We start from the raw sequence: 18208 nt of genomic DNA on the forward strand, positions 1-18208 counted from the left end.
CCAAACCTGTCCTATGATGGAAGAATTTGAAAAAGAAAGCATTAAAAAAATGTCGCCCGAAAGGATTTATACGAAGAACGAGTGGATCGTGCGACCTTGAGAGAACCCTGTTAATTACAAGATGAAGCGCGCTAAACAGCTGTGAATAATGCAATTTCACTGCCGCATCTCATTTAAAGTTCAAGTAATATTTTCCGAACCAAACTAGTGAAATCACCTGTCGTGTGCGAACAATGCTCCAATTGTAAGCAATGACGTTTGCATACTAAACCACGAGTACAATTGATCCACTTATTCGCTTTGGATAGGCGAGGCGGATGGTCGATAAAAGCAATTAAATTGTGGCAAGAAGCCGTTCACAGCAAACGAGTATTACTGAGTTGTAAAAAACAAAAATCAGTGTTCCCCGGGCAAACTGCTACCAGGTAAGGACCGAAAACTGTTACTGTGTTAATGAAGTTTACTCGGCGAATCCAGCGCAAAGAATATATTGTCGTGTTTGTGAAATCGATCAGCTTCACATTGTAGAGATGATTTGAATGAATTTCAAATGACTAGTGTTTATTCCAGTTAGGCTTTATAATGATGCCTTTGAAGGCACGAGGCGACAGTAGTTTCGATTATTAAAGGTCAATAATGCGCGTCTTGAAGGTCAGTTTTTCCGGCATTTTTAGTAGGTAACTTTTGTTGCTTGGCATTTAAGCTGCAGCTTTAAATAACATGACTTTCTGGCAGCGCGGACCCGTAACTATTCTCGCGTACCTGATAGCACTGACCCAGCGCGTAAGATATCGTCTGATATTCCATTTTTGAATGAAAAAATAAGCGACATACTTAACGACCTTCAGTGCGGTTTACGTAGACTAAACTTGGTACACCAGTGTAGATCTGTCTCTACTGACCATACTCCCACTGCCTGGGGGATGATTTGAAAGACTGAACAATATTCGCATAATACATTCCGTTAAGGCTAAGTTAAATTTTTTGAGTAGTTTGTTTTCTCAGGCCTTGTTACTCAATCCTAGCTGTTAAAATGCCACAGTGCTTCAGTCGCGGTCAAAATTTTGCTGAATTTAGTGAGGTCTCACCTTAAGGCAATATGATTGTTTTTCTCGCAGTTTGCATTCGACTCTTAGAGAAGCTTAATTGAATTTCAATTCCAAATCATATGCTCGAGCAAGCCACTGAAAAACCGCCTTTAGTTATACACGTCATGTTAAATTCCAGTATAGACAACCTTTTCAAAGTAAGAAGTATTCTTATCTAAAATGTTTAAAAGACGTTAATTTCCCTCCATGGAGTTTCGTTTTATTTACATTGCAATTTCTTGTTTACTGCCTGTCATTACCAAACTAATTACAAGCCCTCAGTCAACCGTAGTATGTAGTGAGTGATTTTATTTGTCCTTGGTCTGATTTTTTTTCTGCTAAAAACCGAGTAAAACGTTGATTGCTATTGTCAATTTCGTTTGACAACCTGACCTCCCGCCATTTATAAACGCGCTTGTCACTCCATTACTTGTTCTCTCCACAATCTGCCGTGGAATAAATTACGCGTAAGTGATTATCACAGCAGGTGAATCAACACAAAAGATGACATTAAGAAGATGTTCTCTTTGCAAACAAAAAGGCTCGAAATTGGGGATTTTCGAGATATTGTGCTTTTGAAACCCACCATCAGATATCAGACTGGCTGCAGGGTAAACAGGGGACGGACAATGCTCTAGATATCAGTATAGTTTGGGCTGCCAACAGGCCTTTTCTTAAATTACGAAAAATAAAAGAGAAAAAAAAAAACCAACGACGAACTCAAATTTTTTTTTGTCATGGAGCGAATGATTGATGTTGAGCGGCAAAATGACAATGAAATATAAATATCTAATGTGAGACAAACTCGGTATACACTGCAAGGGCACGTAGGCCGAATGTTGCATCCTGCATGCCTCAAAATTTCCGGATCATTTCAGTCAAATGTCTATCTTATCATAATCATTCTATTTTAAAATGGTTTGCTGGATCGACTCTGTTCCATTACCCTTGTCTGTCTAAAGCTCGCGATCTCCGATATTGCGAGATTTTAATGGAATTTGTCAGCAAGTGCCAAATTAATAGAACTTCAGCCAAAATTTTAAATAGAAACCGTCACACAATGAAAACACTCTCTAACAAATCTGACATAAAAACTGTCATAGAGGCATTAAAACAATAAAACAACAAACGAGGCTTACTTTAAATATAACACTTATCAAACCCCCTCAGCTATCTGCTAATTCATGTATTTTCTCTCCGCTGTATGAAGGAAGGGAAGCCAACAAAACCGACGAAAAAAGATGTGTTGAACATTCCTAAGACTTAACATAAGTTGCCATGGTTAAGAATTGTAAAGCTTTCTCGTTAGAAAAATGTATGAAAACAAATACACGTATATTATGAATCAACAGTGAGTGTGGGAGTGGTTTTGGTTGTCGGGGGCGAGTAATTTACGAGTAGCACTTGTTTTCAAAATTAGATGAGACATTTTAGGGACATTTTCGGGCTCAAATCCTCAGCAAAATAGAATGACACTTTTATATTTAAAACCAACCGTACGTTTTAATTAATTGTATTTCACGAAGCTACAAAGAACGCAAACAGCGATTGAATACAAACTGACAAAGCTGTCTATCTGCAACTCACAGAAAACAAACATTGATATTACTGTCAACGTTACTAGATATAGGTTTGACAAGTGTCAAATTAGAGCCTGCCTTTTTCGGTGGTTATTCAGAAAGCAAAACTGACACCATAGAATAGAACACCACATCCATCTTAAAATCCGGCCCGTCAGAACGCTTAGCACTTCCCTTAGACTGAATATCGACGGATTTATACAAGTGCTATCAGTAAAATTCTTAGCAAAATAACTTTAATTTTCAATGCACCAAATTGTTATATTCCTTATATGTCCGGCCCAAAATCACAGTTTTATGGCAATCTCATCATTTCTTGGGAAACCTAAGGAGTGTATGAAATTGTCTTATTAATCAATCTATCGATATGGTTTTTGTCGTCTTGAAAAACAATACATCATGCTCCTTACTGCGCTTGCGCACGAGGACGCCTTTTTTAAAATCGAAAAAGGAACTCTTTTGCTCGAAGGTTGTCAAAGGGAGCATTTATGAGTCACGTACGGTAATTTTTAGCCGATGTCGGTCGTGTACTATAACAAACCTGTCGGTTTCCTGACAAATATTTGAACGGGTGAATGGCACGTCACGGCTTGGCAAGAGTCTACCATTTTTAAGTGTCACCACAACACGTAGTGCACGTAGGAAAAAATTAAAATTTAAATCTTGTAGCCCGGGGTGATATGTACCAGATGAGACGATATGTACCCACTCCTCTAAAAAGAAGAAAAAATGGGAAATGATTTTCTTGATTTTCCTTAGCTTGAGGTAAGTGACTAGTATAATATTGTGTACACAGGTTGAAACGTTGAGAAAGCTCCGTTTTCGACTGAATTATTTAGATATACTTGATACCACTGATAGTACAACTGTTTTGCTGTTAATGTCGAACCCTTCAATTCCATTTCTGAGGAAAATGAACTTGTTATGAAGGATTATGGCGGTATGATCGTGTAAAAGTTTGGAAAAGCGTGCAAGTAGAGATCTCTTGTCTTAATGATGTGATCAAGGTTATCAATTAGGATAGAGTCGAAAGACATCTGGAAGTGTATGTATGCCACTGACAAGGTCAAGGCAAGTTTTAGACTTCCCGTTTGTGTTGGTCAGATGTTCAAATAGAAGATAAAATTCATTATCAAAATTATATTTAAAATGAAATTTTGTACCCTGTAATTTCAGCATTCATTTCCAATATGATCCTCTCAAAGTAATTACTAGAGTTCCTTTTCTGTATTTAATTCAAACTATGTAAGTGATTCCATTCTGTTGCTCCGCCAAAAAGGAGCAACGAACGATAGTTCTCGCCGGTTAGTCGAGTCGTCAGACTCGGTTTGAAGGTGCCGAATATATAGTCTAAGATCAGCTTTTTACGTCAGAACGTTTTTGTAGGTATAATCTAAGTGCACTTGGAACCTACTCTGAGTAAGAAGGGATAAAATGTACATACTTCGACTTTACTTAGTGACCATGGAAACGTTCGTAGTTCAAAGAAGTCGAAGTTCGCTGCTAAGTATGGTCTACACCACACTTGGGGAGAACACACTTGACCAATAGGAAACGGAAGCCAACTGAAAGCGCTGTGCAGTAGTGCTAAAATTCTAATGAACGGACAGACGAACAACTTGCTTGAATTTCATTTTCATAGACAACCTAAACCATCGCTTTTCATATCATCCGACACCTGAATGCGGTTCGGTTCTGCAAATTGCAAACCAGCTATTCCTAATGTTTCAAGTCTCAACCAGGTCATTTCTTTGCATCCGAACAACTCCGTTGAACATAGGACGAGTCACACTGAAATGTATTTTCCATAGCAAAGCGGGTCCATGTCTCCGTTAGCTTAAGCCCTACAGTAATTTCTTTGCCGAAAACCGCGTCGTTGAGCCATTCTAGAGAAATACAAAAGGTTTCGTTTGTTCGTTTGTGTTGCTGTTATGTACCCTTTAGCAACAACGGTACCTATATGCCTTTCTTGGATGGTTAAAACCCTTTGAGTTTTTAAATAGGAAACTATAAAAAACTCTCGTCCTTTGCAGAGGCCTGGCGCCTTTACTGCCGAACAATCACATTTTTGATACTATACTTGAAATTTGTGCTTCAAATAACATACTTTGTCATCAGGTGTGAGGCCAAAGTTGACTAACTTGCGATTTGAGATTTTGCGGCAAGTGCACTTGAGTTAAATGCTTACTTGAAACTAACTTAGCTTCTAGTGTGAAGCCAACAGCTAGCTGCCGGCTTTTTATTTATTTATTTATTTATTTATTTATTTATTAAGCTTCGGCCTTCTATTACATATAAAGAAAAAGAAAAAGAAGAAGAAGAAGCAAAAAAAAAAAAAAAAGAAAAAAAGAAAACAGACAGACAGCAAAACAAAACAAAATGGCCAGGGGAGCCGCTACAGCTTAGCCAATTACAGCGGCCCCCTTAGATATAATTAAGAGACAAAATTATCCAATATTCAAATGCCGGCGCGGCCTACTCAAGAGCGAGGATAACAAATTTTCCCTCTGATTGCTTACATCGTGATCCGAATCCCTGTCTTTTTAACTTCCGCTTTGTATTTTTTAAGTTTACATAGCCTGCATAGTTCAAAATAAACCAATGGGATATGAGCGGTCCATAACTTAGGGTCCTTATAGTGAAAAACTGCCCCGAGTAATTAGCCAATCAAATTCTATGGTTCGCGATTCCGGACCGCCAATATGATTGAGAAGAAAAAAGTTGATCAATTAATCAATTAAAGCAACATAACCGATTCCCAACTGAAGGAAGGGATTACCGTATACTCGGTTGCTCTCTAACGCCGATACTTGAGTAGTATTCTATCGGCTATGGCACTGTTACAGGGCTATTAGTATCTTTCGAATGTCAGGTTCAAGGGATGTTGCTAAGTTCTTCCGTTTGGAAGGTTTTGGTAGCTGTTAGGGTGGTCAGCCTCAAAAAGTCCACAGCGGGAGCTTTTGCGCTACCTTTTAGGGTATTGAACCGAAAAAAATATGTCAGCAGATATAATGTGTTCTCTTAGGCCAGGGTGAAAAACAAAATAAGCCACTCCTACAAAACAGGATCTTAGTACCTCTTAGGGATTCTTTTCAATACTGTTTCCCACGAGTACCCCCGTACTTTTTTATGGGAGTCCCGCCGGCTCAAAAAATTCAGTTCAAGTTTAGTGGAACTTGAAAATTAAAGCTGAAAAACATTTGCCTGTCGGCTCGTGTTCCATCAGCATTTCTCGTTCTCTCAAACTTCCAAACGATAGTTTTTTGGGACTCCGTGAATACGGTATCAGTATATCGGCAATAATTTTACAAGATCGATTCAAGACAATTATAAGCATGAATTAAATGAACCATAAAGTTTTAAGTTTGTTCACCATTTAGTGTAATGGCCTGATTCCTGTCAGTTGTCATCAATCGCAATTGGTATGCAAAATCAAACACTGTTACTTGAATTGATACTGTGATATCGTAATGTTCTCAAGGTGTCCTAGTAATAATTGAAATTTCCCCGTAAAGGTTAGATCTGGACAAAAAATCAGTGAGAATAAAATTTTGGTACTTAAAATGCATGGTAATCAATTTCAAATTTCCGGGACATTTATATGTGAATTACAAAGGCATTTCCTTTTGAAAATAACAACGCCTCTTGTTATCATCAACGGCAAGTTATCATTTATCTCTATGCCACGATAGAGTCACGATGTCCCGACTATTGGACTATTGGTTTTTATTTTAAAGTCTTTCTAATTCGCGCATTGCTACTTCGAATGCCACAAATCAGCTTCTACAGCTGAGACGTTTAACTGTTTCAGGATAAAAAATACAGTTCAATTACTTGTCCGAACAGCTTTGTTAAGGGATAGGTATGAGCCAGTTCGTGTACCTTTCTCTTTAATCTCAACTTGCTCTGGTCAGCTAAGTTAATTTTTGTAATTAACTTCCCTTAGTTTTAACAACGGAACTCTAGTCCTACTGTGAGCAACTCCCATATGGTGTCGGCCTAGCTTTTATACATAACAACGTTTCATTTGTGTCGGTTGAGGTTTATGAATCACATCCGTTCTATCTTTTGGATAAATTCAAGCACTTTATCAACGATCACTTGGAAAACCTTCGATATTTTGCTGAGTATGAATATACTAAACGCGGTAGTCAAGCTGTGCTTTCTGTTTACTGAGCCAGAAATATTGAAGGCAAATATCTTCAGTTGTTTTTTATATAAAAAATATCTTTTTGCTCTTTAAAAAAATAACCTGCAACTTCTGTTTACAAGAATGTTTTGATTTTTCTTTATCATTCCGATCTTGTGTCCCACATACCCATGTGTATCTATCTTAACTTCTTGTCAGTATATTAGATCATCCAGTTTTTTATTGCAGTTTAAGATTTTGTCTATTATTATTCGTTTTGTTTTATTCATTTTGTACACGAACCAGCTTTGATTTATCATCGCGTGTAAATAAAGGTTGTATGTATGTATGTATCTACGTACGTATAATTGTCGGTGAATTAATTGCGTGGGTTTTTTTCCGCACCGCAGAGATACTAAATTCACGTAAAAACGATACTTAGATAAACTTTACTTCTTAATCTGTTCAATAGTTTTTTTTGCTTTATCTGAGAGCATTTCTTGTTAACGATGTAAACTGAATAAAACATCCATCTTTAATCATAAATTGATACAATTTCATTCCGCTAAGCTAAGTCACGAGGCTTTGTTATAACTTCAGATGCGGATAGATCTTTCTTTAAAATGACGTTGCTGCGAAACTTAAATTTGAATTATATTTAGGATAAAACTGTTTTTTTCTATTACTTGTTTAGCTTGACATCCGTGTTTTAGGAACTCAACATATTTAAACACAGAAAAAATATTTTATACTCGTTTCGCTTTCTTAAGAAAACTAAGGACGTTTAGGTCTTTTGATCTCAGCCGGAATCGATTTTACGTAGACCAAGAAAAACTCAGGAAAGCTAAGCTAGATTTAGAACCTTAAAAAATAACACTTCATTTAGAACACTACACAGAACACTTCCTTTTTTTCGCAGAAAAAAGAAACTTATTCAAACAATAAATTAAAATAGTGACTGGTCGTAGCACACCTTCTTCCTTGACATTTGGTCAATGCAATCCTTTGTCTCGTATTTTTACTTTGCTATTCATAAAATCGACTTTTTAGAAAATTATTTGCCATCAGACTCCCATACAAACACTGTAATATAGGGCCGATGTGAAAAACTTGGACTAACAAGCAGTTGTCTTGATCGTAAATTTCATGTCAAACAGTGATTTACAAAAAGCTCTACAAAAGTGTCCGTTGGTATCACAAAAGAAGATACGTGAATTGTCGAGAACATCAAACTTTCTGTTTGTCTTTGTTTGTTTAATAAGGGCTCAACTGTCAACGACGTGCCATTTTGCATCGAGCATTTAATATGCTAAACTCGCAGCTGAAATTGGTATACTTACATTTTGCAGCTTAGAACATTTTAGTCCTTGACAGATCAACAGCCCTGAACCACCGCAAATGCTGAAAACGTAAGTTGCTTTCGGTTGTTTCCATCAGTTTTCAAGAGACGTGGATCTAAGCCGGATTTATATCAATATTTCACAATGCGTTCTTCATGAGATCTCGTAAAAAGCGCGCCGCAACTGAAGCTTGATTAACTCGCAGTACCAAGATTTGTTCTTCCCGTTTCTCTATCTTGTCAGAGCCCGATCAACTTTACTGCTCCGTTCTAGAACCTTGTTCGTTTTGAATACCTTTCTTACACTCTCAGGGCTCACTAGTCTAATCTCTTAAAGCCTGTGCGGTCTTTCCTTCACGATTCATTACAACAATATAAAACAAAATGAACAGAGAGTATCGGCTTTAATCGGACTAATGATTCTTTCTCTAGTGTGAGGTAATGTGCGGGTTCGCTTTCTAGAAAAAGGCGAAGGGGTAGGCACATGTACGGACGTAAAAGCCAAAAAGTAGAAAAATGAAGGGCAATTATGGTTTAAGTTGCTCTTTGATTTAGGGAACGGAATAATAATAACAACAACATCAACTAGCGACCGCCGACCTGCATTGGATATTATCAAAACAACACAGCTGTAGAATTCGTGTAAACTCGATTTGATCGATTTGATATGGTTCTTTCTTTGAAGTTCGTTCGTCATATTCGCGAATTGCGAAGCTTCGACGCCCTTATACACTCAAGCAAAGAAACTTGTTCATTCATTGCAGTGAAACGTGAAGTTAAAACAGTGATCTACAAAAATATTTTGTTTGCTCAGTATATTTTACACGTGGACGTTGTTTGATAATGCGATGATAGATGGCTTTATTCACTACAATGTGTTTTGAACTTTTGTAAGATAAATTCATCTGTAAACAGTTGCTAGAAAAACAAACCGACAAAGAGTTTTTATTGAAATTACAGAACATTCCTGTTTTTCATTCCAACTTAAAGTCAAAGCACCATGTGTGACAGAAGGTCCCTTCTCTTAATGGGTATCCCCGGGCGGACACCCCTCACATCCCGATGTACCCTAGCGTTCTTAAGGTAGATCATTCGCATTAGAGATAGCGTGTTCGCGTTTAATCAACCGAAAGCCAGGGACTGATAAAATACCGGTTTGACCAGTTTACAACTTAATGAAGCCGCCGAAATGCCCGGCCCGGCCCAAAGCCAGCGCGTGGTTTATCGGTTACCAATTTTTGTCTTCGACAGAGCCGTTAAGTGGCAAGAAGAATTGTGATTAGAACTCACGAAAGTTTCTTCGCCGCCTTGCCCCTATACAGCGTGCTCTTCTCCTCCGCCGAAACGAGGCAATCCCGACAACTGGAGGGAGCGAATAGGTTACGCAAATTCGTCGATTCCGTAAACTTCTTTACCCCACCCCCGACCAGCTACGTTAGCTGTATATAGTAGAATCTATAGAGATAAAGAGAGAAGAAACGCTTGGCTTGGAAGAACTTCAAAATGAATACGGATCGTGTATCAGCATAAATCAAGGTGGCTGCGCGTAAATGGGGAAAAAACCCTATTTATAAAAATTAAAGCGCAAGTATACAATTTTATAGCCCGCAAAAATAATTCAATTGTCTCATACGAGATGACTGGTGAAGATTACAACCTCTAGTGGGCGTGGCGTGCTGCCATCACCTACTGCGCGGAAAAGTAATAGGCTACCCTTGGCGTCAAATCAGTTAGCAACCTTGGCAGATGGCAAATGCTCAAATGTACTCTTGGTCGCGATTTTCACTGTATTTCCTCAAGAATTGATCAGCTTCATACTGATAAGTCCGATATTGACCGCAGAGTTATTTCTGAGGACGGACTTTCCCTTGGCGCTTAAACAGTACCGTCAGATTCTTAGGTCGTCGATTAAATTGGTTATTGTCCCTGGGGAAATATCTAAAATGTTCATGTGTCGGTAGCGATGGATGCCGTCGTGGAGACCGTTTATACACGCGAAATTAATCGTCCAGCCCTCACTGAGTAAGTAAGAGGTTTCACTTTTGTTTCTTTCTTGTTTTGAAAGCGAGCCACGAGTTTTGCCTTTTTCACGAGCCGGCGGCAGAGCCAGCAAGCGAAGCGACGACGGAATGTTTCGGCGTAGTCCGCCTATCACAGTTTGCAATGATTTTAAAAACCCTCTGCTGAGCACTCATTCAACAGGCTGTGCAAATTACCTTTTCACGTGGACGCTGAGACTGAGAAAGACCAAAAAAACGCGCTAGGTTAAGTTATTGAATAGCTAGCTTTACTACCCCGATTTGGGGGGGGGGGGGGGGGGGAGGGGGTACTCCCTTATATGGGCTATGTAGGTATATGCAGCCCTAAAGGGTATGGTTTTTCAGCCGTTTTGGTCATAAATAGGGTATCGGTTTTGGTGATTTTGGCCATTTTGGTCATAAATAGGGCATGGTTTTTGCACTCTAGTCTTGAATTGGGTATGTTTCTTAGAAGAAGCTGCTTTTTCATCATTCTTGGTAAGACCATCAACAAACGCCCTTCATAACTTATGTTTAGTGCAACTTTGCCAGCCGCAGCGGTCGTAAATAGGATATAAAAGTTTTGTTCAGGTCATAAATAGGGTAGCAAAAATGGCTGATTATAGTCATAAATAGGGTAAGGGTTTGGTAAGTGGGCCGCACATCCCCACCCAACTTTTCTGAGAGTAAACCCCACGGGCTTCAGTCTTTTTAAATTTGTTCTGAAAATGTACAAAGTGAATCAATATGTAAACTAAGCACATCGTGAGGACAATAACGAAGATAAAACTCGGCGAAGTCTCTTTAAAAATGGCCTAACACTCCACAACAACAAATTAAAACACGAAGGACTCGTGCGAAGGCGTCTTTTCCTTATTAGTCCAGAATCTTGAAAAGAAAGAAGGTAAATATGCAAAGACTCTCGCCAAGATTCAGGTCACAGCAATGTTTCTTACGCAAGATATGCGGAGAAGTTTTTTTTCCCCAAATTTATAGAGATTGTTATGGAGACGCCATGCTGGTGCTCATCCGGATGGCGGCCGGAAACCAACAGAAACGTCTGTCACTGAGTTTTGCGACAAAAGCGTGAATTTGTCTCTCCAGGAACTCAAAAACATTTTAAAAATAATACTTTTTCTAATATATGAACTGTTCAGATAGCCAAATTCCCTGAAATAAGTCACTTTTTTAACCAACACTGATGACAGCTCTCTTGCCCGTCATGTAAGTGTCGCGTCACGCAAAAGCTTAGAAATTCAAGCGTAGTCTATTACAAAACGGCTATCTTTAAAACCATTTGGAGCGAAAATTTGTATGAATATTAGTTTTCAGCTACTCTTATACATCATGAAAGTAAAATCTCAGGAGGACCAATAGTTTTGTAGTTTGAATTTTAGCGACGTCATGTGAAAACCAGATTTAGGGGACTGTTGATTGATCGATTAAAGAACCAAAAATGTGTTTTCCTTGACATATATTTGTCGTTAAGTCGTAAGTCCTTCCATTAGCACATGCATATGGTAAGGCTAGGACAAATATCTATCACTGCGAAACTCAATTTAAAAACGTCACAGTCCGGAGTTAAGATAAATCCAGGCGGTCCAATTCTTCGGACGGTGTAGCGGATCTCAAAGACTGAGAATCGAGATTTGAACCGCTCCACTATCCCGTGCTTAATAGGGTGCAATATAATTACAATGAATAAATTTCACAACTGTATTTATACCTGTTGAGTTGATACATGTGACAGAATAATTAGCTTCCGGTGCGAAACTGAGAAATTCTCGCTCACTTTTCAGTAAAGATTAACGCTATTAAATATTCACCGTTTTAATCCTTGTTTTAAAGATTCCCGCTTTTGAAGATTCCTTGTTTAAAAGATTCCCGCTTTTAAAGATTCCCCGTTTTAAAGAGTGGGGGGCGCGGTGGCCTCATGGTTAGCGCGCTCGTCTCCGGATCGAGCGGTCCGGGTTCGAGCCCTGGCCGGGGACATTGTGTTGTGTTCTTGGGCAAGACAATTTACTCTCACAGTGCCTCTCTCCACCCAGTTGTATAAATGGGTACCGGCGAACTTGATGCAGGGGGTAACCCTGCGATGGACTAGCATCCCATCCAGGGGGGAGTAGAAATACTCCTAGTCGCTTCATGCTACAGAAACCGGGATGAGCTCCGGCCTGATGGGCCACTTGGCTCGTATGCAGACTTAACCTTTTTACCCGTTTTAAAGATTCCTGCTTTTAAAGATTCCCCGTTTTAAAGATTCCCGCTTTTAAAGATTCCCCATTTTAAAGATTCCCCATTTTAAAGATTCTCCATTTTAAAGATTCCCCATCCTAAAGATTCCCATTTTAAAGATTCTCCATTTTAAAGATTCCCCGTTTTAAAGATTCTCCATTTTAAAGATTCCTGGTTTTAAGAATTCCCCATTTTAAAGATTCCCGCTTTTAAAGATTTCCCATTTTAAAGATTTCCGGTTTTAAAGATTCCCCATTTCAAAGAATCTCCGTTTGAAAGATTCCCTATTTTAAAGATTCCCGCTTTTAAAGATTCTCGCTATTAAAGATTCCCCGTTCCCCGTTCCCCGTTCCCCGTTCCCCGTTCCCCGTTCCCCGTTCCCCGTTCCCATTCATCGATTTCCCACTCACCGATTCCCCATTCCTTGTTTTAAAGATAGCCGCCTGAAATCTAGACAGGTTGATAAGAGATTTATTGAATGAACTAAAGTGTCTAGAAAAAAATTCCACGGTTACCCACTGTAATGATATCAGTGAAGATGATGATGATGAAACCGTTTGCACTGGGCTGCAAAAACCTTTCAGATCTTTCGGCTTCAAATTTTCCGCTACCAAAATGATGGTAGTAGCTTGACAGTTTGATTCCGTATGGCATGTTGGAACTCATAGGAACATGCTTTAGAAGCCTTCAGTCACGTTAAACATTCGTTGAAGATGTTTGACATTTTGAAACACCGTGTGTGGAATAGTTTCGGACACAGCATGCCACATAACTGTTTTTGACACATTTTGGCCCTCATTTATACTGAGCGTATTTTATCACAACAGCTTTATCAATTCTTTGAGGATGAATTATTTGTCTGCTTCCTGTCCGAACCACAGCTGTCAGGCTGCATGCTTTTGCCTCGTCCCAGGTCTTCCGCGCCAAGGAAAATAAAAATAAAAACCCGCAAAAAGTAAAAAGTAGGAGCGCAGGCTCAACCCTGACCGCGTTCCGCGCCCGTCTCTCTTTCATCCGCCGATCGCGCTTCAGTCCACATGAACTTTATTTTATCAGTCAGGCTCAAGTCGTTTGGCTTGTGTAGAGTCAAGAGGCAGCTTATTGGTATCAAGACGTTACTTTACTGAACGATTTCATTACTTTACTGAGCGAGACATTGCCGGCAAGGCCGAGGTTTGAGATTTTCCCGTAAAGACCGAACGTTCGAGGTTCATAAGATATGGCTTTTTGCTTTGTCTTTGTAGGTCCGTAATCGTCGGCGGGCATTACGAGAGAATAATGCCCTAGAATTAGCCGGTCAGAGGGCGCGTTATATCGACTACAAACACGAGCTATGTAATAAAAAAGGTTTAACAAATGTTTGCAAGATTGGGATGAGACTGTTTGAATCGTTTGAGGCCCCAAGAAAATATTTCTTTATTAATAGTTTCTTTTTTTCAGGTGCTTTGTGTAGTGAAATTGATTGGATCACAATGGATATAGAAGGCATATTTTTCAACACTACAACATTGACCACAGGTTAATAAATAAGTTGATATTTATTTTATATCGGCAATTTATCATCAGTGTCATTCATTTCTATTGAGGGTTTACGTGGGGGTGACCAGCAACATTTTCAGTGATTTCCCATTAGCTGTCATGCACAGTTTCAGCTTATTTTTTAGCTATCGGTATTAAATTTTGCAGATGGTAACTCAGTACCACTTGAAGGACGTCCCATTTCTCAGTTGACAGTTAGCATTTTGAACAATTCGCAGCTGTAAGTGAAATTGCAAAGAGATCCTCTTATTGTTGCCTTGCCTTATATTCAAGAAGACTCACAGCTGTCTTTCGTAAAGATAATAAGATTGTCCTGCGCGCGAAACATCAAGGAGAGGTTTACATCACCACTTGTCGTCATTTTCGCCATCGTTATCATAGCATACTGTAAAATCCTGGTGCAGGTCTCCATGGTTACAGGACAGCACACCTGCTAACCAAAAAATAATTTCGAGTTATCATCCTCCCGGTTAGAAGCCACGCCCATACCCACCCCTCGAGTTTTGTTTGGTGAATTACAGACTAGTTGTACTTCAAATAGAATTCCGCAGATTAAATTTTCATCAGTTTAGATTTTGTGAAATGTATCCCTCATCGAAGTCTTTTCAAAAGTCGTTTCTTGCAAACTCATTCTCAAACGTTGTTTGTTTAATGCCATTTATAATGATGTTTTCTTTGGATACAATCTCCTCGACTTATTGTTACAGGTCCTCTAAAAGCCTCTTATGAAGGTTGTAAGTTTAGGTTTATAAGTTTCTTAGTTTACTTTCTGGCCTTTCAACGTTCTTTCGATTTTTTCTTTTGTTTTTTTCAGGACAGAACCTGACTTCCAACGCGTCCGCCGCTGGCTTTGCCCTCAGTCCAGGCTTTATCACCGCAGTCACCGTTTATGCCGTCGTAATTTTTATTGTAGCCGTGATCGGTAACTCTTTGGTAATATACATCGTGAGCGCGCGAGAATATATGAGAAACTCAACCAATATACTGATCGCCAACATGGCGGTAGCGGATATTTTAATGGCTTGTATTTTCCCTTACATGCTCAAATGGCTTTACGTGATGAGTCTGTGGTTTGGAACGTTCATGGGAACAGCTCTGTGCAAGTTCTTTCATTCCGCTCAAGTTCTCTCCATCGCCTGTTCTGTGATAAACCTTGTCTTTATAAGCCTTGATCGATGCATTGTCATTTGGTTTCCTTTACGACGAATCTTCACAAACAAAGTTCTGAAAGCGTCTCTTGTAGCGAGTTGGATTTATTCGCTTGCTTTCGCTATGCCACTGATCGTGATGACCACGACACGCCGTGATGCCGAGGGATCTTATCACTGTCGCGAATTCAACTGGCCCACTCCACGTGCTAAAATTGACTACACAACAGCTTTTACGATTTGTTCGTATATTGTGCCCCTCGTCATTATTACTATTGCATACATTCTAATTGCCGTTAAACTTTGGAAGCGGGAATTACCGGGTCATCAGACACTGGAATATCAAAAGAAAGCCCACGAAACGACCAAAAAAGCCATTACAATGCTAGTCACAGTAGTGGCCGTGTTTGCACTGTGTTGGCTTCCACTGCAAGCGCGAGAATTTATGCTGAACTATTTCCCGGAAACGATCTCACTCTTTCCTATAGAACTAGAAGCCTTTCTTCCGTGGATCGGTGTTTTGAACAGCGCCATCAATCCTTGCTTATATGTGATCTTTTCTGAGAACTTTCGTCGCGAGTTTGGTCGAATTCTTTGTTGCGTGAAAAGTAACCGCCCCGATGCGTATTTGGGGATCCCAGCTTCAAGGGCCACGCCCATGACTACGCCCATTTTATCTCGGCGCCATCTGTCAGCTACCAATGTACATGAAACTGTTCCTCTACGCCATTTAACAGTAAATGGTAAATAGACTGACTTGTTTATCGAATTTACACGTTGCATAGAGAAAGGATGATCCTAAACTTCATTTGCTTGCTTGTTACTTTTACTGCCTTTTCAAAGTGAACATCGGTTTTGATAGTGATGAGGCGAGTGTACGTAACACAGAAGTGCTGGCACAAGGCAATTTTCCTCGTAACAATCATCGAGGAATACTCATCGTGAAATTAACATTGTAATTTTGTAAACAATCCTGCCGATCATTACGAAATGCGTGAAACAAAATCTGCGATCCATTCAGGTTCAAATTGGGAGAAGGGAGGGTAATACAAGGCAACATAATAAATTTAATTGAATAAGAAAATGGCGACGGCGGAAAATTTGAAACCGTCCAAAATTATTTATTTTTTATGAACAAGTTAATCTGATCAGCCTCCGAAGTATTTTTTGGTTTCTACTGATTTAATTTCAAAATTGCAGTGATCGTACATGAAATAAATTTTGAAATTCATTTTATTAATATATCACTGATAATTTAAGTTAAGTTATTTTTGAATCACAGGTCAGAACAGTGTGCATACGATTGCTTGTGAATTGGAACTAGTGTTATATCAGAAAAAGGCTCGTGTGCTATTATTTGTTTAGTTCAGGAAGCGTTTGTGCATTTTTCACATGTTAGGTGTTGAAGTCTGTCACGTCAGTACTTCGTGGAGAAGCGCGAAGTCACGCTTCACGCAAGAATCTGAGGTCTTCAATTTCTCCAAGCTTTTTCCTCTTCTTTTTACATTTTCTCTTAAATTTATTTATACCGATGGTTGTGTTATCAACAAGATTAATCATTGTGTTTAGTCGGATATCTTATAAACCAAGCATGTAAGCTTGTTTGCTCTTTCTCATTTTGATTGGTCTTTCATGGCCTTGGGAGCAGGGCATTGTTCACGTGGAATTGCTGTTTCAAAGCGAGACATTTGTGTGGTATTGTATAACTTTGTTTATTTAGTCTGAGCAAATATGACAAAAAAAACCCAACCAACTAAACAACAACAACAAAAATAAAAACAAAATAAAATGACAGTTTGGAAAGCATCCAGTCGCAAATGGAAGAATTGTCAGATAAATCACTCGCCAGGAAAAAGATTTTTTCAATCTGACGTTTGAACTTGACTTTCAAATTGTTTTCTAACTTCTGCTTGCACGTGCCGAGAAAACAGCATTAAAATCAAATATAAAATGGGACTATGTGAGTTAGTCTTTTATTTTAAGTATTTAAAAACTTATTTGTCGTATTAAAGACCGAATTTCCCTACAACTTGAAAGTACACAAATTTACTGGCTTATGTATAAAATCTTTGTAAGAAAAAAAGAAATTAAATTGCACTCTGTCGTGTGGTCAGTCGGGAGTTGTTGTGTCTTCCCTTCTTAGGTCGAGGTAACCGGAGACATTCGTAGTGGATGGGCCATTACATTTTCGAGGGGAAGGCTGGGCAATTTCCAAAACAATTCATGCACAGAAAAAACTGCTGAAAAAAAAAAAAGAAAAAGAAAAAAAAAATGAGCAAGGGGAGCCGTGGGAAAAAAATCGAACAAGCTCTTTCCACTATCCAGGCCCTTTTTTGATGTCAAAAAAGTTTGTGCACAAGCTACTGCCCACCAAAAAAAAGAAAAAAAACCCCAAAATCATGCAAAACCTGAGGGTGAAAAAAAACAATCATGTCTCGGAAAATTGCCCAACCTTTCCCCCGCCCCGTATCCCCCCCCCCCCCCCCTCCTTCCATAAAAAAAAATGGTTTCATACTTACGTAATCGTTGGAAACCGACAGAAGTTGAAAAAATCCTGTTGAACGTCTTTGGGCCGAGAGCAGCAAAGTTCTTGTTCACTGGCGTCATAGCCTGCGTCGCAGACAGTCTAAACCGCCGGTATAGTCCTATATCGGGGATTTTATGACAAGTCCGGCTGCAACGCAGGCTATGGCGTCAGTGCTGGCTACCGTAAGCCTTTCTAGGTATCATGTGAACATTTTTTAAATATTGTTAACTACTGTTTTTCGTTGTGATGAAATTTCATTTCCTTCTGTCAGCTGATATAGACGCCAGATTCCAGTGAATTTTCCAGCAGGGGCTTAAGTTATGGGATTCTATCACGCAAGGCATTCCCTGTAAGCACCGTAAGCAAGATCCGAGGATACTTTCAATAACATACATTTCACACATCCAGTAGTAGCAGTTGTAGTAGCAGTAGTAGTAGTATACTTTATTTACCCTCGGATTGTAGAGTAGCTTTAACAGCTTATGTCTCCGAGCATTTCAACAGCACAATGGGCAAAGACCAGACCACAACACCGGGAACTTCGTGCCCTGCTCTTTACGATGAGTAAAGCATTCTAGCAGCATTCAGTAAGACAGACAAGCATT

At 39.2% G+C, this 18208-nt stretch overlaps 1 protein-coding gene across 4 annotated transcripts; it reads left to right on the forward strand.

Annotated features, from left to right (window-relative positions):
- The first annotated feature begins 49 nt into the window (after nt 1-49).
- Nucleotides 50-17192, forward strand: LOC110042297 (RYamide receptor-like). Of its 4 annotated transcripts, none has more exons than XM_020747663.2 (3): nt 50-425; nt 13830-13907; nt 14743-17192. In XM_020747663.2, the coding sequence occupies exons 2-3, from the start codon at nt 13862-13864 to the stop codon at nt 15825-15827; spliced, it is 1131 nt and encodes a 376-aa protein (XP_020603322.2). In that variant the 5' UTR covers nt 50-425; nt 13830-13861; the 3' UTR covers nt 15828-17192. The 4 variants fall into 4 exon arrangements, with proteins under 4 accessions (XP_020603322.2, XP_089150839.1, XP_089150837.1 ...); XM_089294713.1 differs by lacking the exon at nt 50-425 and adding an exon at nt 2961-3433; XM_089294711.1 differs by lacking the exon at nt 50-425 and adding an exon at nt 7792-8206.
- The last annotated feature ends 1016 nt before the right edge of the window (nt 17193-18208 follow it).

Source organism: Orbicella faveolata, unplaced genomic scaffold (assembly GCF_042242905.1).
Source record: "Orbicella faveolata isolate gen_17 unplaced genomic scaffold, um_ofav_v1 contig_25, whole genome shotgun sequence".
NCBI classification, from domain to species: Eukaryota; Metazoa; Cnidaria; class Anthozoa; order Scleractinia; family Merulinidae; genus Orbicella; species Orbicella faveolata.